Source organism: Cetorhinus maximus, chromosome 30 (assembly GCF_964194155.1).
Source record: "Cetorhinus maximus chromosome 30, sCetMax3.hap1.1, whole genome shotgun sequence".
Lineage (NCBI taxonomy): Eukaryota > Metazoa > Chordata > Chondrichthyes > Lamniformes > Cetorhinidae > Cetorhinus > Cetorhinus maximus.
The window spans coordinates 20,941,567-20,966,978 of NC_135908.1; the positions used below are offsets into that span (position 1 = coordinate 20,941,567).

Sequence of the window (25,412 nt, forward strand, 5' to 3'; positions counted from 1 at the left end):
GTAGGCATAAATGGGTTATTTTTGGGTTGGCAAGATGTAACAAGTGGAGTGCCAAAGGGATCGGTGCTGGGGCCTCAACTATTTACAATCTATATCAATGATTTGGATGAAGGAACCAAAGTATAGTTGCTAAATTTGCTGATGACATAAAGATAGCTGGAAGGTAAGTTGTGAAGAGGACATAAGGAGTCTGTAAAGGGATATAGATAGGTCAAGTGAGTGGGCAAAAATTTGGCAAATGGAGTATAATATGGGAAAATGTGAACTTGTTGACTTTGAAAGGAAGAATAGAAAAGATTGCAGAACTCGGTGGTGCAGAGATATCTGGGTGTCCTGGTACATGGATCACAACAAGTTAGTATCAGGTACAACAGGCAATTAGGAATGCAAATGGAATGTTGTCATTTGTTGCAAGGGGAATGGAATATAAATTAGGGATGTTTTGCTACAGGGCATTGGTGAGACAACATTTAGAATATTGTGGATAGTTTTGGTCTCCTTATTTACAAAAGGACATAACTACATTAGCAGTTTAGAGAAGGTTCACCCAACTGATTCCTGGGATGAAGTGTTGTCTTATGAGGAAAGATTGGACGGGTTGGGCCTGTATCCACTGGAATTTAGAAGAATGAAAGGTGATCTTATTGAAACATATAAGGTCTTGAGGAGGTTTGACAGAGTGGATGCTGAAAGTAATGTTTCCCCTTGTGGGAGAGAGCAGGACTAGGAGACACATTAAAAATAAGGGGTCTCCATTTAAGGCAGAGTTGAGGAGAATTTTTTTCTCTCAAGAGGGTTGCGAATTTGTGGAACTCACTTCCCCAGAGAATGGTAGGGGCAAGGTCATTGAATACTTTTAAGGCAGAGGTAGATTGACTCCCTTGTTAGACAAGAACCTAAGGTCATCAGAGATAGGTAGGAAAGTGGCGTTGAGGCCACAATCAGATCAACCATTAACTTATTAAATGGCAGAGAAGACTCGAGGGGGCGAATGGCCTACTCCTGCTCCTATTCATGTGTTTGTATATTTAGGAAATGACAGTTTTTGTTCAGTCCGGTGTAGACATTTCATAAACCTGTTGCCATAATGGCTTTTCCAAACCGAACTACTGAGAAATTCATACAAGTAGTTTCCCTTTGCTTTGGTGCAAACTCCTTTCTTTGTAGGGATATGCCACATCCACCTATGTTCCAGCAGATTGACGAATGCCAAGGTTCAGGAAACCTCAACTGGTGGAGTTAACTGCTAAAATCACACAGCTTACCAGTGGTTGGAAAACAATGTGAAGGGAAAGAACACGATCTCCAGCTTCCTGCTGTTTCTCCAGCTATGATCGTCTACCCGTTTCGGCTTTGATTTTACCTAGAGCTAAATGGGAAGAATCTCAATCCAATTCGCATGTCAACCATTTTGGGTTCCATCAATAATCCAGCAAAGGGATCCCAGCCCTGCCAGGCACAAGTCAATTGCAATACATCCCCTACCATTGCCAAGGGCAAGCCAATGATACAGGGTGGTATGTCAATCATTAAAAATACTCTCAAGAACCACAGAACAGGCTTGGGGATCAGACTAACAAGTCAGCTATGGAGTGGTAACTCAGTCCCAATCTCTCATTATCAACCATATCATGAGGGGCCTCATTCAAATATTAAGAGGGCTAGCTAACAACAGTAACCTCCCACCACTCAAGAAGGGAGCACTTTCATTGCCAGATAACATGATCAGGAATTTTGGGCTAAATCGCGTGGAACATCAAGTTGGCACTGGCAATTTAGAGGCAAAATTAGCCTATTGCACTGTCCAAAAATAAAGTTTTTGGGTGGACCAAAACATCACATTTTCATGTAGTAGAAACATGAGTCATGTGTTCTTTGTTTTGTTCTTTAAAAAGATAGGGTGGCAGTAACCATTCCAACACAAATAATTATGCTCAATCTGCTTTCAGATGAGATATCAGGCACTCAAGAAAGGATTACAGCCCAGCTGAATATCAGTAAATTGAAACATGCTTCCTAACATTGCCCAGGGCAAACCAGTAAGTTTGCGAAAGTGTGGGAGAGTTGTGTGCAAATTAATTTACTTAAAAGGCACTTACTGTCCAAACACTTAGAAATATAAGAAAGAATCTAGAATTTACACATCCAGTATGTAAGGAATGAAGTCTTTGATTTAGAACTCAAAAAATCTGTAAGGCAGAATTAACAAGTGAAATATCAAAAACTATAGCAACTTTATCTTTTAAATAAAATGTCTCCAGGCGCTTCACAGGAGTGTTAAATTTGATACTGAAGCATATTAGGAGATATCAGGGCAAATGACCAAACGTCTGGTCAAAAGGATAGGTTTTAAGGAGCATGTTAAAGGAGGAAAGAGGTGTGAAGAAGTTTAGGGAGAGAATTCCAGAGCTTAAAACCCAGGCAGCGAAAGGCACAGCTGGTGGAATGATTAAAAATCGGGCATAGTTGAAGGCTTTCACATAACTTGATAATACATGATTTTCATGTTGACAAGGTTGGAGTGTGGAAGTCTTTTTACTGATCACATATGATTATTGGTGTCTATTTTGAAAAGTTTCTCAAAAGGTATAACTGTACAATTGTTCTTCTCTCCCTCTGCACTACCATCTAGCCTACAGATAGGGCACAAGGGCAGGAGATCTGCCAATACCACTTTGACATCAGTCATTCCTGGATAGTGGCCAAAGAAGAGTTTACTAACAAATCTTCCTCAATTCTTGTAGGAAGCATTTACCTAATAAACAAACATTCTTTAAAAAAGCACCAATTGAGCAGAAAGGTTAAAATGAACCATGTTAATTTTTAATGATTTGGCTCTTAAACACAGTGGTAACAGCAAGATGCCCTCAAATAAAATAAAATGAAAAATTGCATGGATTTTGACATCATTACTGAATCTCTGGAATAGAGCACAAGCTCTTGCTACATATTCATTGTGCTTCAGGGACTTGAGAGCGCAGAATATAAGTTATGATCTCTGTGTAGTAGATGGAATGCAGCAGTATTGGAATATAGTGGAATATTAGAATATAGTGGAGTTTTAAATTGAAGTCCTGATTGCATGTTCTACAAAAGCATAAACAAAAGGGTTGCGGTGAGTAGCATAATTGCCTTAAGGGAATGCTAGATAAGCAGATGAGGGAGAAAGGGGCAGAATGTTATGCTGATAAAAGTTTGAAGTAGTGTGGGAGGAGGTCATGTGGAACATAAACACCAGCTCACACCTGTTGGGCTTGTTTCTGTGCAGCAAATTCCAAGTAAATTTCAAGTAATTCTATAAAAACGGAATGGTCCTGCATCTTAAATGAAGGAAACTGTGATGGTATGAGGCACGAGTTGGCTATGATGGATTGGGAAACGTTGCGTAAAGGGATGACGGTGGATAGACAATGGCAAACATTCAAAGAGCGCATGGGTTAAATGCAACAATTGTTTATTCCTGTCTGGCGCAAAAGTAAAACAGGAAAGGTGGCCAAACCATGGCTTACAAGGGAAATTAGAGTTAGTATTAGATCCAAGGAAGTGGCATACAAATTGGCCAGAAAAAACAACAGACCTGAGGATTGGGAGCAGTTTAGAATTCAGCAAATGAGGACCAAGGGATTGATTAAGAAGAGGAAAATAGAGTACGAGAGTAAGCTTGCGGGGAACATAAAAACTGACTGTAAAAGTTTCTGTAGGTATGTGAAGAGAAAAAGATTGGTGAAGACAAATGTAGGTCCCTTACAGTCAGAAACAGGGGAATTTATAATGGGGAACAAAGAAATGGCTGACCAACTAAATACATACTTTGGTTCTGTCTTCACAATGGAGGACACTAATAACATACCAGAAATGTTGGGGAACACAGGATTTAGTGAGAGGAACTGAAAGAAATCAGTATCAGTAGGGAAATGGTGTTGGGGAAATTGATGGGATTGAAGGCCGATAAATCCCCAGGGCCTGATAATCTACTTCCCAGAGTACTTAAGGAAGTGGCCCTAGAAATAGTGGATGCATTGGTGGTCATCTTCCGAGTTTCTATAGGCTCTGGAACAGTTCCTACAGATTGGAGGATAGCTAATGTAACCCCACTATTTAAAAAGGGAGGTAGAGAGAAAACAGGGAATTATAGACCAGTCAGCCTGACGTTGGTAGTGGGGAAAATTCTAGAGTCCATTATAAAAGATTTAATAGCTGAGCACTTGGAAAACAGTGGCAGAATCGGACAGAGTCAGCATGGATTTACGAAAGGGAAATAATGCTTCACAAATCTACTGGAATTTTTCGAGGATGTAACTAGTAGAGTTGATGAGGGGGAGCCAATGCATGTGGTTTATTTGGACTTTCAGAAGGCTTTCGACAAAGTCCCACATAAGAGTTTAACGTGTAAAATTAAAGCGCATTAGGATAGGCGATAGTGTCGAGATGGATGGGAAGCTGGTTGGCAGAGGGGAAACAAGGAGTAGGAATAAACACGTCTTTTTCTGAATGGCAGGCAGTGACTAGTGGGGTACCGCAGGATCGGTGCTGGGAGCTCAGCTATTCACAATATATATTAATGATTTAGTTGAGGGAGCTAAGTGTAATATCTCCAAATTTGCAGATGACACAAAGCTGGGTGGGAGGGTGAGCTGTGAGGAGGATGCAGAGATGCTTCAGTGTGATTTGGACAAGCTGAGTGAGTGGGCAAATGCAGTATAATGTGGATAAATGTGAGGTTATCCACTTTGCTAGCAAAAACAAGGAGGCAGATTATTATCTGAGTGGCTATAAATTGAGAGAGGGGGATGTGCAACGAGACCTGGGTGTCCTTGTACACCAGTTGCTGAAGGTAAGCATGCAGGTGGTAAAGAAGGCAAATGGTATGTTGGCCTTCACAGCAAGAGGATTCGAGTACAGGAACAGGGATGTCTTGCTGCAATTGTACAGGGCCTTGGTGAGACCACACCTGGAATACTGTGCGCCGTTTTGGTCTCCTTATCTGAGGAAGGATGTTCTTGCTATAGAGGGAGTTCAGCAAAGGTTTACCAGACTGATTCCTGGGATGGCGAGACTGACATATGAGGAGAGATTGAGTCGGTTAGGATTATATTTGCTGGAGTTCAGAAGAATGAGCGGGGATCTCAGAAACCTACAAAATTCTAACAGGACTAGACAGGGTAGATGCAGGAAGGATGTTCCCGATGGTGGGGGAGTCCAGAACCAGGGGTCACAGTCTGAGGATACGGGGTAGACCATTTAGGACTGAGATGAGGAGAAATTTCTTCATCCAGAGAGTGGTGAGCCTGTGGAATTCGCTACCACAAAAAGTAGTGAGGCCAAAACATTGTATGCTTTCAAGAAGGAGTTAGATATAGCTCTTGGGGGCGAAAGGGATCAAAGGGTATGGGGAGAAAGCGGGAGTGGGCTATTGAGTTGGACGATCAGCCATGATCATAATGAATGGCGGAGCAGGCTCGAAGAGCCGAATGGCCTACTCCTGCTCCTAGTTTCTAAGTTTAAAAACGAAAGTACAGTAGCAACACTGTTTAACCCAACAGGACTAAATTATGATGCAAAGCTATTTACCTTTCCGTGACTTCTCTTCATATGGGACACGTAGAGCTCTCGCTCTGGAAACCACTGTAGACACTCGGCACACGTCCAGCCAGGCCTCTTCACTTTTGGCCGCATCTCAGACTTCTCTACAGTGGTTTCATCCTTCTTACCACTGTTCAAGCTGTTGGTGGTGACACCATTAGCAGCTCCGTGTGGTGTAGATGCTTCTGTTTTCTGACCACTGGACGAGTCCCTGGAGGGAGACAAGGGGCTTGCAGGCTTTTCAGAGGCTTGTGCATTGCTGTGAACATCCTAATTTAAAAAGAAAATTTATCATTAACATACTATTACTGGCAGTCACACTGCAAGTAGTTAATGCTGTTGTACCTCAGGTATTTATATCTTTCCTCACATAAACTGACATGGCAGAATCTGGTTCCATACAAGGTATCCCACGTAACAAACTAGAAGACTTTAAAAAATGTTAATTTAGTTCTGTATGAAATCAATAGTAATTTATTCTTCTCCTCATTGTTCACTAAACCATTTAATGCATAATAGCTGCAGGATATGGTGTGGTTACTGATTAATAATTCATGATTTTGGTAGGCAGCTGCGAAACAAAGAACGTAAACTGGAACAAAATGGCAGCACCAGGATTAAATGAATTTACCTTGTAGGAGAGAGTTGTGTGTCAGTAACTGCAGGATTCTGTGCTCTCACTGGTTACTGATCACTGTGATTTATCTTTAATTGATATGAAACAGCAAAATAAAATGACACAAAATAACAAGGTTTGCTAAATATCTTGAACCACCACACAATTTGGAAACTTCTATATACAAAGCAGCATATTTATAAGAGTCTTTTTTGGTAAATTATTTCCAATTCTTTGGAATTGGTCACAGTTTCCAAATTACACTGCAATAATACTTCACTCTTGGCATTGTGGCAAAGACTATGCTGTTACAAGGGGAGGGCATGGGAACAGCTGTAGATCTCCCCTGAGGTTTAACAGAGACCTCCCCAGAGAGGGTGAATAATTCTGATTAGTTTCTTGCTTTCTGCAATTGGTATTTTACAATGAGGGGGCCTTTCTTTAATCTCCAGTGTCTTTTTGTTTTTCATTCTTGCTAGGAAGCTCCAGGCATACTGATTATTGCATTTCTCTTGAGAAGTTTCTCTATATGCTGTCAATGACTGCTTTTTTAATTCAGATGCAACAGATGTGTTTTTTAGTCTGGCACTTGACATGCAATACTTTGGGAAAGGAATGTATTGTATATGGACAGGAACATTATAACATGTAAAACAAAACATATTGTTCCGTGAAGTATAGCCACATATCCCTTTAAGGCCACAAAGTTGAAATGTTGTACGCAAACACAAGCAAAGGTCAGACTTTAACTGATGTTTATACATTCCAATCTGAAAAGTTCTTTGTTTTATAGTCTGAAGCATCTCAGCTAGTTTGTGATGTAGTCAGTTGTTAATACGGCAATTGCGGTCAGTCAGGGATGGAAAAATTGATGACTGAATGTATAAGAGGCATCTTATATCTCCTGTGAAGGAACTTGGAACAAGGTTTGTAACAGATCTCAAAAGGATAGTGGAGTAGTTGCTGGATAAGTAAACAAATGAGTGCACAAAATGTTCATACTACAAATGCATAAAAATATCTGATATAAACAATTGTCCTTTTGAATTTTCAGTTCAAACAAAAAGGCTAAGTACTGAAACTATTTAGAATACAATATTAACTATCAGGGTGTGTGCGCACTTGTGTGCAGAGCTGTAGTGCCTTGCTGCATGTGTGGCATGCGCATCTGTCCAATCTTTGTCTATACTGCTGCTGCTACTGGCAGCAAGGACCACTAGGAAAGAGGTGGTGGTATGTCTTGGGGCAGTGGCAGCAATCATGTTCAGGATAACATTGGAAGGTCGTCTATTAATGAACTGTTCTTCCTCTCTTAGGGCTCATCTTACCTCTTTTTAGAGTTACTGCTGCTCATGAATGGACCAGGTGAAAAATATTATTCAGGGATTATATGCCTATTTAGCAGTGATTATTTCCCTCTGAGCTTTGGGTGCTTAACCCGTCAGCTTTTTCCACACTTGCATCAGGAGGTTCCCTCTGAATGGTGGAGGTCCTGCTCTGAATGTAAACCGAGCCCAGATCCAAGAAAATGGGTTGGGATATCAGGGCATGGGTGTGATGGTGAGTAGATATCATGCCCCAACTTTTCTCTAGTGGCAAACCTACCCCTGGAGGAAAATCCAGTCTCAACATTCCACATATGTCTGTCTCTTTCTCTGTCTCCTGTATCCACACACACATATATTGTTTGTTTGTCTAACTTACTTTTCTGTCTCTCAAGTTGACTCTTCTTCTTGCTCTTGGACAATATCTCTCTCCCTCTTGCAAAAAAATGAGCACTTGGAAACATATGTCAAAAAAGAATCAAAGCTCAAGCTTTAACTTGTTTTAAAGTCATTTAAAACAAACTCAATTACTGCTTTGAGCCAAGACCTGAGGGAATATATTCTTCAGGTTCTACACAATTACTTGAGAGAGTCACACTGCGACCATTTTGGGAGACTACACTACACACAATCAGGCTGCAGTGCACTGGGAATTATATAGAATTTTATTATTTTCTGGGTCTTTTACAAGTGAAGTGATCTGAAAAACTTCAACCCTACTAGCCAGTTTATTGTCACAGTTTTTATGTCTCTCCTACTCCCTTGGGCTCCCCTGAGACTCTCACTTTCTTGCATAGGTATGTCTGTTTCCACCTCTCTGCACATCATTTGTTCCTCCCTTACTTGCATTCTCTTTGAAGAAAAGGCTCTCGAAAATAAATTTTTCTGTTAAAACTGAAAACAAGTTTCAACGTTCACACAATTTTTTCCTGAAAATGGTGGCAGTGTTCGCAATGTGTCAGAGGAAGAGATTACAGCAATGGTTATGATATATATTGCACTAAATCATCAGGAAAGAACAGTGTTATAATAATATTTTAATGTTATATTCAAGCCAAAGTGAATGGCTGCAACAACTGTGCGTTTCTGTCTCCCAGTTTCATGGAAACATTTCCACTGTTGTCAAGTTTTTTCCAATCCTCTGCTGAAGGTAATGTCTACTTGCTTAAACTTTGACGGTGACTTTTGGTAGGCTACTTAGCTAAAGGGGTACCCATTGCTGGGCCTGATTTTCATCCTCAACCAAAATCCACAAAATGTGCACTTCCAACAATCGAGATAACCACCGCTAAAGTTGTGCTTGCACGTGCTGGGACTTGCCCCAAAGAAACACACATTCAGACTGCAGCATGCTGGGAACGGCAAACACAGGTACTTGCTGGGAGTTATAGCTGTTAGATCGCTTTGGGTGCCAGCTATTGGAAAGAACATCGATTCAACCCCTTGGGTTTACAGAAAAGCAGAGGCCCCAGAGCAAAATTGTTAATGAAGGTTCTGATGGACACAAAAGTTAACTTCAACTAGCATATTGGGAAATATGCACTTTTGCCCTCATCATCTTCAAACCATAATTTCAACATTAGATATTTCAATTACTCAAATCAAAGATGACTGAGAGGAGGATTCTCGTAAGTTTTTCAGAACAATTTCCAAAAAGAAAGAAATTTGCATATCGGCCAGTCAGTAGGATTTTGCATACAATTATGTGACACTGTGTATAATGCCGCAATGGAATGTAGGAAGTGCACGGAGCCTCACTTATGAGGTTGATAGATGTATTTGTACATAGCTATGGAAACAGCTCCGGTGTTCAAAATACTTTTAAAATCTCAGCACAAGATACCTACAGAATTTTACATTGGATAATGGTGACACAATCAATCAATCTTCTGCTTGTTAGAAAGGCTAGCTATGGATAAGTACTAATTGCACCAAGTTTAGTGAGCTAAGTGATATATAATGTATTTAATGCAATTTTAACAGTAAGAGACCTGAAATTTAAAAAAAAATCCATACACGTGACAATGAAATTTCCCCTCCCCCCTCAGTTTATTCTTCAAATTAAAATGTGCAACAAATGCTAGAATGTACTCTGGTCAGCCATGACATACAATAATTATTTCCATCATGAGAATGATTACAAATGCTCTGTGTTTTTGTTACTCAGATTCATGATTTTGTTCATTTGTCTCAAGTCACTGACTCGCAATTTACTTACATGGGGCGGTCAGTCTCAACAGGCCTTGGATTAACTGAACACAGACCAATTTTCAACCCTAGGAACTTCCTAAACTCTATGGCACAGCTAATCACGAGACTTATTTGGCTATCCAGGGAGCCACAAATCAACCAGGTAGTTATCACTAGATTTTTGGTGACTGAAAAAGAACAAATTCAGTTGTTATGGGACTCCAGAATTTCTGCAGACATTTTGGAGATCTGGTCTATGATTAGTTATTTTTGTAAAAACCAACACACTGTTTGTCACACATTGTGGCTTAGCAGGACATATTACCTTGTCTCTAACCAGGCCTTTAAAAATATTCCTTTATCACTGCCTTTCCTGGCAACACATTTAGTACGTATTGCCACGTTCCCTTCAAACAATATAAAGCCTGCCACAGCATTTCAGAAAACAGTCGAGCTAAGTTCAACACTCCCACACAACTGCTTACACAAAAAAAATTCCACAAACTTTGTTGGGCTGAAGTGAGTTATGCTTCAATGCATTAAAAGCTATTAAAAAACTACAAACCACATATCTTTTTTTAAAATAAAAGCAAGGTACCACTGATTTCAAAATGAGTTACATAGAATACTTAAAGCAGCAACACCCTGGCCAATATTTTTCTTTCCCTGATGAGCTCACGGGCATAATACACCACAGACCACAACAAACGTCAGCCTGTAAGTGAACTCAACTTGACTTAGAAATGCTAGTTACCTCGTGCCACTGCACCTACCTTGAAGTGCTCCATCATCAGTTGTTTGTGCATGTAGAGCTGTTTGCACACAGGACACTTGTACACACACGCTCTCAACTTGTTTTTGTGCTGTTCGAAGTGTTTGCGTAGCAAAGCTCGCTGGTTGAATACAGTTTCGCACATTGAGCACTTTAAGATGACTCTGTAAGTTGAGAAATATTTTACATCAGCAACCAGCTCACTGACAAATGAGCAGCAAATAGAACTCTTACCACTTTGAAATAATATAAAAAGGTTTAAAAGCAATTATTAAAGCTATACTCCAGGATAAGGTTCTCCACTTTGTTGCAAATTGCATCCTGATAACTAATTAAAAATAATAGCACCAAAGCCCAAGTGTGAAGCCAAGTGATAGAACATCTCAATTCCATGTCCCATTCCAGTAGTAAGGAGATAGCTGCTTTGAACAGAACTCTTAGTCAGCTTTTTTTAATATACAAAGATATCTGATGTATCAGATCTAGGTTTACTTTTAAATGCGAAGGTCTTTGCTGAGTTTATTCTGGAGTTTCCCTTAACATGATCAATGTATCACTATCTATGTTTATCAATAAAGTTCATCACTTAAAAGGAAAATTTGTTGCCAAAGATAGGCACTTGCTACATGGAATAATGTGGGCAGATGTAACAGTAGGAGGACTGGTCATTGAGATGAGCACCAAAAAATGCGTCAGGTAGCAGCCTAATGTTACAAGTCCAGTGACTGACTGCTTTCAATTTTCTGTGAACGAAAATGTTAAGTTGTTTAAAAATGAATTGCTGTTATGATTTCTTTTAGAGTGCCAGTTACATACATGTTAATACACACACAGCAACAATGTTATCAGTAACTCTCAGCATTTTAAAAAAATTTGTTCTTAGAAGTGAGCGTCACTGGTAAGGTCAGCATTTATTACCCATCCCTAAATGCCCCGGCGAAGGTGGTAGTGAATTGGGTCACCAATAACCTGCTCAATGATGCTCAGTTTGGATTCCACCAGGACCATCTTGCTCCAAGTTACACAGAATCCTAATTTGGAAATGCATTGCTGCTGGTTCAAACTTCTGGAGTGCTCTACCTCACGACACTGGGGCAGGACATTCACCACAAAGACTAGAGGTTCAAGAAGCTAGCTCACCACTGCCTTCTCAAGGGCAATTAAGGATGGGCAATAAATGCTGCCCTTCCAGCGATGCCTACATCCCATGAATGAATAAAAACAATCTCAAGTTCTGTGTTTGTGAAGATAAGAAAGAAAGCCAAAACCAAGGCATTCTACCATGTGAGAAGAAATGATCTATTTTAGTTTGAAGAAAATTGGCTGCCCACCAAAGCAGCTGGGTGTGATCTCCTCTTTCCATGACAACATGATGGGTAAGGTCAGCCATGATGGGACAACATTGGAAACCTTTGAGATCTGCAGTGGTGTCAAACAGGGCTGTGTTCTGGCATCAACACTGCTTGGCATGTTCTTCTCTTTGCTGCTGTCATATACCTTCAGGTCATCTGCAGAGAGTGTCTACTCACATACCAGACCGACAAAGCTGTTCGGCCTTGCCCACCTGAGATCTAACATAAAAGTGTGCCAAGTCCTTATCGGAAAAGTGCTCTATGCTGATGATGCCACACAAGCATTCCATACAGAGGAACGCCTTCAGCAGCAAATGGACAGGCCATCTCATGCCTGTAAAGAGTTTGGTTTGACCATCAGCATCAGGAAAACAAATGTCACACAAGTGTGGAGGGGGCATTGGAAGTGGCAAGGAAAGCGGAAAGCTCAACTAGTAAAGAGGGCCCAGTAAAAACAGCGGACAGTAAATCCTGCACCTTCTCAGCCCATGTCTTAATCTGCAACAAACACAGCTGAGACGGTCATGCCAGAGTGGGACGCCTGAGCCACACCAGGCGATGTTAAGCAGAGTTGACCACCAAAGCAAAAACCATCATCTCACAAGACAGAAGGCTGCCAAAGATAGACAAAGGGTCAGAATTACCCTGTCGTGAAGCTATTAATGTATATAATATTACTGGAAAACATTTTTCTTTTAAAATAGAGGTTTAGTCTGTGGGTGTGTCTTAATTGGATTAAAGCCAGCTAGTCTGGGTGCTTTGATATGTAACAGAGATAGCATGCATTTGCATTTTTTGAATAGAGCATTCAAGAAGTGGGGTGAAAAATGATACCTATCTAGCAGATACCAAGCAATATGTTTATATTACTAATAAAATTGGTACTACGAAAGGGATTTATTGTTAGAGAGGTTTAGTTCAGAGGTTGTTGATACAATGAGAATTAACATTCAATGGGAGTAGTAGGTATAACTTTAGCAGTTTTCGGGTGTACAGAGCAGAGGCAATGGGAGATCAAAAGGCAGCTGCAAGCCTCCAACTGGCTCCACAGGAACCAAAGTGAAAAAAACCTAATTTTGAATTTGTAAGATGAAAATGCTTTGTCTGGTGTTTAGTTAACTTGATGGGTTGTTGTTGCCTTAATGGAGATTAGTTTGGGAATTTGTTAGAAGTTATGATAGTAGTAATTTGTAGCAATGTGTATATATATTTTAACCTGTGTAAATTAGTAAAATGTTTCATTTAGTTTAATGTAAAGCCATGAGAACTAGTGGTTTGATTCCTTAGAGTAGGATCTCAAACATAACACTTAAAGTTATAGGTTATGACAGTTGTTTAAAGTTTCCCTCTGGGATTTTTAAATAACTCCGCTTTACCAACTGCAATTGTCATAACAGTACCTAATAGCAAGTGAATGCATGTCAAATTAGACACGAGTCAGATAGGTTGATGAAGCTGTCAGTTGACAATATTAAAAGGATACTTATGCTTTTAAATGATAGACCTAACTTTTCGTGCAAATGCAGCAATTTTCACGAAGCTCATGGGGAAGTTAAGGTGAGATGGTGTTTTTGCAAAGCAAATGACACTGCTGGCTGATTTGCACTGGTCTGTGTAGTAATTGCAATTCGTGGTGTATCTCCTTTTTGTCACTAGTTGTGGCTGATCTACACGTTAACAAGATTCAGTGGTGCACATGGAGATCATATTATTTCAGCAAATTCTATCCCAAGAAGGCACCTTTAACTTAACATGTAGAAAAAAAGATACTTTCTCGTCTGAATTAAATCTAGTCAATGGTTGGAAAAACATTACAGGCGATTTACATGACTTCCATGTTTGGTTCTACCTAAATAGTTCACAATAAATCTGTACATCTAGTACATGCAAGAAGTTGCAAATACTGGCCATGTAATAAAACTCACTATACCATTTAAAAAGTCAAGGGTTATGGGGCAGGAGGGAAAGTGGAGTAAAAGCCATAATCCGGTCAGCCATGATCTTACTGAATGCTTGAGGGGCCAAATGGCCTACTTGTGCTCCTAATTCTTATGTTCTTATTTCACACTTCCATTTGTTGCGCTCTACAAGTGCACAAAACAGACATCAGCTTGAAATAGTTTACAGTTTTGACATACAATTCTAACTATCTTAATACTGCATTTAATTTTGGTCTTACCTGTGTGTGGCTGGAGAAGAGGGAGAGGAACAACAAGAAGCAGTCCAACTATGCTAGCAGAAGTATACAAAATTCTCTTCAGCACTGTCTGTATTTTCTCTAATTGTGATTTTTGTAGAAACTCAATTGAAGAACTCCCCTGCTTCTAGATGTTCACTACAGGCTTAAAGGGCAATTTTCTTTTTCCATATAACCACTCTGCTCTTAATCTTCCTCCTTCATCTTTTTCTTGAGTTTAGTGCAATACATATATATAAAAAATAATCAAACATTTATAGACCATAAGACATAGGAGCAGAAATTAGGCCATTCGGCCCATCGAGTCCGCCCCGCCATTCAATCATGGCTGATAAGTTTCTCAACCCCATTCTCCCGCTTTCTCCTCGTAACCTTTGATCCCCTTACCAATCAAGAACCTATCTATCTCGGTCTTAAATACACTCAATGACCTGGCCTCCATAGCTTTCTGTGGCAATGAATTCCATAGATTCACTACTCTCTGGCTAAAGAAGTTTCTCCTCATCTCTGTTCTAAAAGGTCTTCCCTTTACTCTGAGGCTGTGCCCTCGGGTCCTAATCTCTCCTACTAATGGAAACATCTTCCCCACGTCCACTCTATCCAGGCCTTTCAGTATTCTGTAAGTTTCAATCAGATCCCCCCATATCCTTCTAAACTCCATTGAGTACAGACCCAGAGTCCTCAAACGTTCCTCATATGTTAAGCCTTTCATTCCTGGGATCATTCTCGTGAACCTCCTCTGGACCCTCTCCAGGGCCAGCACACCCTTCCTGAGATACGGGGCCCAAAATTGCTCACAATATTCTAAATGTGGTCTGACCAGAGCCTTATAAAGCCTCAGCAGTACATCCCTGCTTTTATATTCAAGTCCTCTCAAAATAAATGCCAACATTGCATTTGCCTTCCTAACTACCAACTCAACCTGCAAGTTAACCTTAAGAGAATCCTGGACTAGGACTCCCTTTGCACTCCAGATTTCTGAATTCTCTCCCCATTTAGAAAATAGTCTATGCCTCTATTCTTCCTACCAAAGTGCATGACCTCACACTTCCCCATGTTGTATTCCATCTGCCACTTCTTTGCTCATTCTCCTAACCTGTTCAAATCCTTCTGCAGCCTCCTCGCCTCCTCAATACTACCTGTCCCTCCACCTATCTTTGTATCATCTGCAAACTTAGCCAGGATGCACTCAGTTCCTTCATCTAGATCATTAATGTATAAAGTGAAAAGTTGTGGTCCCAACACTGACCCCTGTGGAACTCCACTAGTCACCGGCCGCCATCCTGAGAAGGACCCCCTTATCCCCACTCTCTGCCTCCTGCCAGACAGCCAATCTTCTATCCATGCTAGTACCTTGCCTCTAACACCATAGGCTCTTATCTTACTGAGCAGCCTCCTGTGTGGCACCTTGTCAAAGGCCTTCTGGAAGTCCAAGTAGATAACATCCATTGGCTCTCCTTTGTCTAACCTACTCATTACCTCCTCAAAGAATTCTAACAGATTTGTCAGGCATGACCTCCCCTTGATGAAACCATGCTGACTTTGCCCTATTTTACCATGCACTTCCAAGTATTCTGAAATCTCATCCTTAATAATGGACTCTAAAATCTTACCAATGACCGAGGTCAGGCTAATCGGCCTGTAATTTCCCGTCTTTTGCCTCACTCCCTTCTTAAACAGGGGGGTTACATTAGCGATTTTCCAGTCCTCTGGGACCCTCCCTGACTCCAGTGATTCCTGAAAGATCACCACTAACGCCTCCACTATCTCTTCAGCTATCTCCTTCAGAACTCTGGGGTGTAATCCATCTGGTCCAGGTGATTTATCCACCTTCAGACCTTTCAGTTTTCCTAGCACCTTCTCCTTGGTAATGGCTACCATACACACCTCTGCCCCCCGACTCTCTTGAACTTTGGGGATGTCACTCGTGTCTTCCACTGTGAAGACTGACGCAAAGTACCTATTCAGTTCCTCCGCCATTTCTTTGTTCCCCACTACTACTTCTCTAGCGTCATTTTCCAGCGGCCCAATGTCCACTTTTGCCTTTCTCTTACCCTTTATATATCTAAAAAAACTCTTGCAATCTTCTTTTATATTACTGGCTAGCTTACCCTCATATTTAATCTTTTCCCTCCTTATTTCTTTTTTAGTTGTCCTCTGTTGGTCTTTGTAGGCTTCCCAATCCCCTGGTTTCCCACTGCTCTTTGCCGCATTGTATGCTTTCTCTTTAGCTTTTATGCTGTCCCTGACTTCCCTTGTCAGCCATGGTTGCCTCGTCCTCCCTTTAGTATGCTTCTTCTTCCTAGGGATGAATTTTTGCTGTGTCTCCCAAATTACTCCCAGAAACTCCTGCCATTGCTGTTCCACTGTCTTTCCTGCTAGGCTCAACTCCCAGTCAATTCTGGCCAGCTCCTCCCTCATGTCTCTGTAGCTGCCTTTATTCAACTGTAATACCGTTACATCTGATTCCAGCTTTTTCCTCTCAAATTGCAGGGTAAATTCTATCATATTATGGTCACTTATCTCTCAAAACTGTAATGGAACATTTGAATTCTCATTTCTTGCTATCTAATTTATTGCAATTCACTGCAGCCTTGCTAATTAAATATGCTTATTACAGTGAGGTAGTTAACTTTAGTGAATAATTGATGCCCAGCTCTAGCGTGTGGAAGGTTATTGCCACTCAAAAGGAAATAGAAGGTAAGATGCCTCCACTTCTCCTATATGCATCCATCCACATTCACACACAAACTAACAGTGGAGCAACAACAACAACAATGATCCAGTGCCCAAAGGAGAGTGATTGACAAAAGTGTCTAGGAATAGAAGTTCTTCAGTCAAACTGACTGAGAGATTAGGTTTATAGGAAAATCACTGTAGGAATGATGTAGGAGAGGGCTGAGCAAACCACAACTATGAGTGCATTCACACCATAGGTTTACACTGATGATTATGTAAATGAATCATGAAAGCTGACCAGAAGAAAGAACACTAAGACTCCCTGGAGAAGGTAATCACATTGGAATCGGTTCAGATCTTGGCATCTGCTTTACACTCCACAGGTTCAGCAGTTTCATCTTTGCACCAATACTAAATCTATAGTTCGAATGCACTGTAAGCTCTCTGATTGAGAACCCTTGGTTGCCTCAAGCAGCATCTCATCAAGAGGGTGACAGCAAATTTTATCCAGAGTGTGGGCTGATCTCAACTGAATCATCAGACGCAGCGGGATCAACATTCGTTACTTCAATCACAACACAGATAATTGTAGTCCATTTTTAATGCAACTCTCACTATATTCAAATAACGTTCTCAGCTGCATTAATTGGATGTTTGACATTGCGCGGTGAGATACCATGTTTCAGCCTAAAAAATCAGGTCATTGCAATTCATTTTGTGTCAGATGCTAAATCACTCCATTCCTATCAAGTAATGCTAAATGGTCTGCTCAAGCTTTCAGTAGTTTATCTAGCCATGTCCATTATTAATCCAGATATGCTGATGTGAGGGTGTTGAACTTACTCAGGTTGCCGGTGTTTAACTAATGGATGTTGAGAGCTGTAATGGGAGCTGGCGCTTTGGGATGACTTGAAGGCCATTGGACAAATCGTGCATTTATGGAAAAATTCACAGTGGGTGCCTTGGATGTGACTCTTGAGTGTGTTCGAATCATTAGAGATGATCCCACAGTGCACACACCTGTGTGAAGGGGAAAAGAGTACAACATAAGGCATGGCAATAAGTTCCACAAATACTTTGACTATTTCAAAATTAAGGACCTGCATTTCAATTTAACAGATAGCATTAATTAGGTTTGCTCTTTATATTGCTATCCTTTTAGTGCGGGCAGATTTAAGCAATATTCCACAAGCATGTAATTATCTCCAAACAAAACAGTCAAATACACAGACACCAGAAACAACTTAGAGGAAGGAAAATCTACACAGGGATGTTTGTTGTCCTAACCTCTGCTTATTTTTATTTAAGATATCACATTATTTTTTTAAAAATTCATTTCTTTTCTTAAAGAAAAGGAGGAGAGTCTAGAGTAGGGACTACCTTGCCGCAAGGCTTTTCTGTCAATGGCAAAGTACAGAGAATGTGCCAGCATGGCTCCACTGCAAGCTCTCGGGCTACTTCCATCAAGGGTCTTTTTAATGGGCTACTAGGAGACACAGTAGCAGAAGGGTGTAACGTGCCTGCCAGTTTACCCTTCCATCCTGTGAGGAAGCAGCTGGAAATTCACAATTGTGCACATGAGGATTCCAACGGCACTGAACAGAATTCCTGGATCCAATTGCTCTAGTCTCTGGAATCCACATCCAAGAAATAACATTGAACAATACTGTACTTCACTGGTTATTTTAGGAAAACAAGTTATGTCCAGAGCCCAATGATCCTAAAACACTTGAACAGGTTTCATTTTGAATCTGCCCAACACAGTCAGGTTAGCAAATTCGCCATTTAATACAGTTAACAATGAAGTTACATTCCTTTCATATTCTCTCCAGGGAACACAGACTAATTAACACCTCCCTACACTTGACTTCGTAAAGATCTAGGAGTTACGTAAAGATTCCACCTCATTTAAACAAACGCTTTCCTCTTTTTTTTTTAAAGTCAGTGATTTTGTTTTGGAATGACACATACATCCATCACCATGCTCAAGGGTCTCCAAGTTGAGCTACTGAAAAATGAATGAGAATGTAAAGCTTCTGTTTTCATGATATGGAGAGTATGCTACCTCCAAGAGGTGGGTACTGCGCTTGTCTAAGGTTCGACAGCTTTGATATATGCTGATACAGTCAAAGTTTAGGAATCTCCAACAGTACGCAGGAGAGCAACTGCAGCTTAACCTGCTAAACTGTGCAGATTAATGCTTGTGCAGCCTGGACCCTTCTGTGTAGGTCTATATGGTTATCTGGAGTTCTGCTTTCTTTGGCACATCTTACCTTCAATGCCCCACAATAAGCCAGGCTGGAAGGTCACAAGTTCACGTTTTGGATTCCTGAGTGCTTTTAGTTCCAAACTTTGAGCAACATCACATTGAATGCATCTCAACCCCAAGGTGAGACTCGCTGACTACACTTTGACAAGAAGGAAGTCAAGAGGGTGGAAAAGCAACCTACTTCCAGGTCTCTCGGAGTTTATTCCCAGCTATTAGAGAAAGCACTGGAGTGGGGCAATGTGATTTGTTGCCCAGTGCAACTTGCTTACCAATTCTCCTTCCTGGTGGAGAGAGAAGGGTAGCTTACTTCCAACCCTGCGCCTCTCATGGATAATAATCACTGCACATTGCTGAAATAACACATTGAACTATGCTGTCTGACACTGTTGATATATTGTCTATTCAGGTCAAAAATAAAAATACCAGGAAAAACTCAGCAGGTCTGGCAGCATCTGTGGAGAGGAACACAGTTAACGTTTCGAGTCCGTATGACTCTTCAACAGAACTAAGTAAAAATAGAAAAGAGGTGAAATATAAGCTGGTTTAAAGGGGGGGCGGGGTGCAGTAGAGCTGGATAGAGGGCCAGTGCTAGGTGGAGATAGCCAAAAGATGTCATAGACAAAAGGACAAAGAGGCGTTGAAGGTGGTGATATTATCTAAGGAATGTGCTAATTAAGGGTAGAAAGCAGGACAAGCAAGGTACAGATAGCCCTAGTGGGGGTGGGTGAAGGGAAAGGATTGAAATAGGCTAAAAGGTAGAGATAAAACAATGGATGGAAATACATTTAACAATAATGGAAATAAGTGGGAAAAGAAAAATCTATATAAATTATTGGAAAAGGGGGATCGGAAAGGGGGTGGGGATGCCCCACCCCCTTTCCGATCCCTCCCTTTTCTTTCCCCCAATAATTTATATAGATTTTTCTTTTCCCACCTATTTCCATTATTGTTAAATGTATTTCCATCCATTGTTTTATCTCTACCTTTTAGCCTATTTCAATCCAATCCTTTCCCTTCACCCACCCCCACTAGGGCTATCTGTACCTTGCTTGTCCTGCTTTCTACCCTTAATTAGCACATTCCTTAGATAATATCACCACCTTCAACACCTCTTTGTCCTTTTGTCTATGACATTTTTTGGCTATCTCCACCAATCACTGGTCCTCTATCCAACTCTACCCCCCATCTTAAAACAGCTTATATTTCACCTCTTTTCTATTTTTACTTAGTTCTGTTGAAGAGTCATACGGACTTGAAATGTTAACTGTGTTCCTCTCCGCAGATGCTGCCAGGCCTGCTGAGTTTTTCCAGGTATTTTTATTTTTCTTTTGGATTTCCAGCATCCGCAGTTTTTTGCTTTTGTCTTTGATTGATAGAACTGAGGTCTCCAAAGCCAGATTGTAATTATACTGTCTTAGTGTCCCTAAGTCTGCCTATTCAGTTACATCAATAATGATATGCACATCAGAGTGTATTAGAAATTGGTAGGGACTGAGAAAGCCATTTTTTTAATTAGGATATATCTTGGAGGATTACTATCGAATTTTAACTTTTCTGTAGGAAAACAGTAATGGTGTACTTCAAAAAGTGTTACTTGCTTTGGAATGGGAATTCAAACCAGTTATTTTCAGGAAACTATTATTCTGAGTGAGAATACCCTTTTCATACTGACCTATACACTAGTGTCCGTGCATAGTGTAGGCAGTTTTCTTTGACGTGAGTTTGGAAATAGGCTGAACGACAAACCGCACCACACTCCGGGCAGCAGTAAGGGGACTTGTGTGTATGAATACGGAGATGAGCAGCATAACTGCATTTATTGGGCAGCATCATCTGGCAGACCCGACAAGTCTTAGAAAGAAAAAGAGAAGAAATGTAATAGTAAAATATTCCACAAGTACATGTTGCTTCCACATAACACCTTATTTGGCCCCAGAAAAACTGCATTATTGTGGAGCAAAAAACTGAAAATAATTCAATTATCAGTCTCCAATATACATGATTGGGCAATGTCTATGCTGATTTAGAAAGTAATACACCAATGGGCATGCACTCTCTCAGCTCACAGGCAACAGAAGTTTCTTATGGGTTGTAAGATTTAAATACATATGATTAGGATATCCCAACACTCTCCCTTCAGACCGTACCAAGTACTCCTAAGTGCTTGATGGGTTTTTTTTATATTTATTTTCATCCTTGTAAGAGATATGTTTGTACAGATGTGGCCAAGTAAGTAACAATCAAAGAATAGGCATTAATAAGCAAATTACTAATACAAGACGTTTGCACAACAGGATGAGTTTTTAAATCTTGGTCCCCATGAACCAAAGGTAACATTCTAAAGTTAAATTCTGTAATCATGTTAACAGAAGGATAACAAATAGAACATTTTAGAAACAAATCCAAAGTCTCAATCGCCACTGAGGGCAAAACTCTTAAAATGAACAAAAAGTCTCTCTCTTCCCTGCTCAACAAATTACGTGGATGAGTTTTCATTCAATATTTCCCAAAAAAATCTAAGCTGGAGTGCAACAGCTGCCTTTGAATCCACTTAGTTATGGAAATACTGTAGTAGAGTGACTGTTCTAGTTTACAGCTGTCAAAAGCTGTAACCACAGGTCACTGTTTCCCCCTCAGCTATTCCCACATTCATTCAATGATTTACATCATGACCAGCTCATGGTTCTAATATGCTAATCAGATACATAAACTTAACAATGTAGTCATTTGGTACCAAAACGGAACTGAAGGTATTTTCCTTCAAGGTTTATTTTCAAGTTTGTAGCTTCACTGTGCCCTGCACTAAAAAAGTATAATTAAACCAGAACTGTTAAAATACAAAACATAAAATCAGATCTTTGAAAGTGAAATAGCAACTAGTTGCACAGTATCCAATCGATCCAGTTGAAGAAAGCCAGGATTCTCCTCTGCTATGGGAGAGAGGGAAATATCTCAATAGTTTCCACAGCAAAATTGATCTCCCTTCAAGATAGTTACAACTGTTCCATTCCGTTTCTCCCAAATCTGTAGGATGAGTGCATAGTGCCTTGATATGAGCAAAAATCCTGCAGTCTTGAAGAGCTCAGCTGGAATATCATTGGGACTACAGGCTACATTGTTTTTCATCTGTGAGATTGCTTGCTGTAGCTCTCCCATCAATGGTGGGTCACCCATGGATTCTACCACAGGGTATGGAGGAATAGCATTCTTCTGTATCGCCTACTTCCTGTAGCTGAGGAAATCCTCCCGAGAAAACAGCGTGGCTTTAGACCTTCCAGGGAACCTCCGACATGGTCTTTGTTGCCAGGCAAAACAAAAATACCTGGAAAAACTCAGCAGGTCTGACAGCATCTGCAGAGAGGAACACAGTTCGAGTCCGTATGACTCTTCAACAGAACTAAGGAAAAATAGAAAAGAGGTGAAATATAAGCTGGTTTGGGGGTGGGGGGGTGGGACAGGTAGAGCTGGAACTCTTCATTGCATTCATCGTCCTGACCAAAGCTATTGGCTCTAAATCACGACGCTCTGTAGATAGTGCTCCAAAGATTTGGATGTACAAGAAACTTCTTCACAATCCTACAATTGCTCCATGATAGTATGACTGCAACTGTCTTGAGTGGGATCTAAAACAGGTGCCTTCAAGGTTCTTATTGGGGTCAAGGAAAGCTGTGCGTTAGGTAGATTGTAAATTGTATGGGGGCTAACAGTGGCTATTCACTTCATCAAAGATCAACTGCCCTCTGGTGTCAGTGTCAAATACCAACTACACAGAAAACTCTAACCTCAGTCACCTCTGTGCCCAAACTAAACTGACTTCCATAGATATACATGATCTATAATTTGTGGATGACTACAGTGATAGTTGCCCACTCTCTGCACCCGATTTTCAAACCACTTTCAATCTCTTCAAATCTGCATAAAAGAAACTTGGCCTGTTCTTGAATGTCGCCAAAACAAAACGTAAATATCACCCAGCACCTGGTCAGCCAAATCTCTCATGTCCCATTTAGGTTGAAGGATACATTCTTGAATATGTTGAGCATTTTTCACATCTTGGCAGCTACCCCTCTCAAAAGGCCACCACTGATGAGGAGATTTAACGCCAGATCAGCTCTGCCGGTTCAGCCTTCTACAAACTATGGCAGTGAGTGTTTGACAACAAAGTCCTACTGGACAGAACATTCCTGTACGGCAGCAAGACCTGGACTGTGCATCACCGACACATAAGAGTGCTAGAGAAATTCCACCAGCAATGCCTCCATCGCATCCTCTGGATTCAATGGGAGGGCCATCGAACAAATGCTCCACAAGTATTTAGACAAAACTCACTGCAAAATCAACTTTGACGGACTGGACATGGTGTCCAAATAGCCAAAAACTCTCCCCCACCAGGTCCTGTCCACTCAACTCAAAAGGCCAGAGTCCCGGGGTGGGGGGAACAAAGAAAACGCTTCAAAGAGACTCTAAAGTTCTCCTTGAAGCACAGTGGCACTGACTCTAATGACTGGGAGGAGCTTGGTATCAATTGATCAGAATGGTGATAGCACAATGCAGCTTAATGGACAAGTTAAGACCAAGCTCCTTAAATGATGAGGCAGAGCTGTGGCAAAGAAGAAAGAAAAGTAGTAAATCCTGCACTTCGGATCCCACTACCTCTTGGGATGTCCTTCTCCATGTGCCAAAGATCTGTGGGTCGAGAATCAGCCTATTCAGTCACATGAAGACCCATGGCAGAAACTCACGACTCTACATCATCCTCGAATCGAGGGCAGCCGACGATGACAAAGAAAAGTATCCCAAGATAATGTAGAAGCGTCTGGAGGAAAACAGGTTTTTGTTTTTTGTGGAACAGTTAAATTATTGCAGCATCTCCCTTTCTGATGCACAGTGGAAAGTAACTGATGTCTCAATATACTAAGTGACTCAGTCAGAAAGAACTGTTTGAATGAAAGTTAAGGTGACTCGAGTTACTCCAAAGTACAGGATAATATGGCACAGGACCTGTACAGGATGATGGGAATGAAGCAAAATTAAAGGATTGGAACTCAAGGGAGACTAGACAGATGAGTGAGGCAGGGGCCTGATCTTTCATCTTGGTATCAACTGAACATATACTGAGTGAATGAAAGTGCCCTCTTTGCCCAAATACATTTCAGGTAGGTCTTTTACAGATGGCATTTCTAAATTGATATTGTGTTCGGGCATAGATAGAAATGCTTATACAAATTTGGCTGCGATTGGCAACCTGACCCAGATGCATCAAAATGGTAGCAACACTGATGTGCAGTAATGGATGCCGTTTTGAGGCAGGTAATTAAGACTCATTGGGGAAAGACAGAGATATATATTGAGTCCATTTTATTCTATACCTGTCTTTAAAGTGGTGTATTCATAAATTGGTAAATGTTACATCCCCAAGTCTAATAAAGTGTACAAAAACATACACAAGCACCCATGCATATTGTAAAAGTTTAAAAGAGTTCCAAATTTGTGCTACCCTTTGGATGTAGAAACATTTTCTAATTTCACTCGTAAAAGGTCTGGCTCTAAGTTTTAGTCTATGCCCCTTAGTTCTAGACTCCCCAACCAGCAGAAATAGTTTCTCTATCTACCTTATCTATTCCCCTTAAAATCCCCCATAACCTTCTAATAGGAATACATTTAGATGTCACAGACATAGTATTATTACAACACTTCTCACCCATGAGTTGTGAGAAAAAACTTCTCATCACTTGATAAACAGCAACCATATCCATGTGTAAACATTAAACACTGGATACCCATCACGCTACACAAGCTAATGGCGGAGTTACTCACAGGAGCTGGGTGAGAGGGGTCAACTGACAGAGCTGCCTGGGATCAGTCAAAGACTCCAAAAAGACTTGCATTTACATAGCACCTTTCACAGTCCCAGGGTATCAAAGCACTTTATAGCCAATGAACTACGTTTGAAGCGTAGTTACAGCTGTAACGCAGGGGGAAAAAAGCCTGATGGAATTGGCTGGCAGGAGGTGACACAGCTGGAGATGTCAAGGGATGGGATTAGTGAGCTAAAAAAAATCTAAGGGAATTGCACTAACAATGCTGATGCCTTTAAACTGCACTTTTAAAAAAAAAACACTAACTGGTTACACACAACAGTTGTGATATGCATTTAAATCAATTATTTAATACAGTTAAAATCAGATGTTCCAGTAATCTAACCTTTAAACTGCAACAATCACATTTGCTCTTTTACAGAGGCCAACATTAATGCTTCTTGGGTCTAGCGTTGGTGCCTGAACAGCTCAGGCTTTGCTGGAATGATGCCCAATTCTGAGCTGTAAGTGTTAAGTGTCAAAACAGAATACCATCAACAGCTGAAAATAACCAGTGAGCTTTCACTAAAGATAATGGGTGTAAGTGGGTTAGCAACTTTCCGGACCTCAA

General features: G+C 40.7%; 1 protein-coding gene across 3 annotated transcripts in view; it reads right to left on the bottom strand.

Moving 5' to 3' along the window:
- znf592 (zinc finger protein 592) overlaps nucleotides 1-25,412 on the bottom strand; it is a 146,156-nt gene that overhangs the window by 19,291 nt on the left and 101,453 nt on the right. For all 3 annotated transcript variants that reach the window (XM_078532576.1, XM_078532577.1, XM_078532578.1), the window contains 4 exons: nucleotides 20,656-20,834; nucleotides 17,558-17,734; nucleotides 10,488-10,650; nucleotides 5,572-5,853 (listed from right to left, as the gene is read on the bottom strand). In XM_078532576.1, coding sequence (XP_078388702.1) covers nucleotides 5,572-5,853; nucleotides 10,488-10,650; nucleotides 17,558-17,734; nucleotides 20,656-20,834 — 801 coding nt within the window. The remainder of the gene's footprint in view (nucleotides 1-5,571; nucleotides 5,854-10,487; nucleotides 10,651-17,557; nucleotides 17,735-20,655; nucleotides 20,835-25,412) is intronic.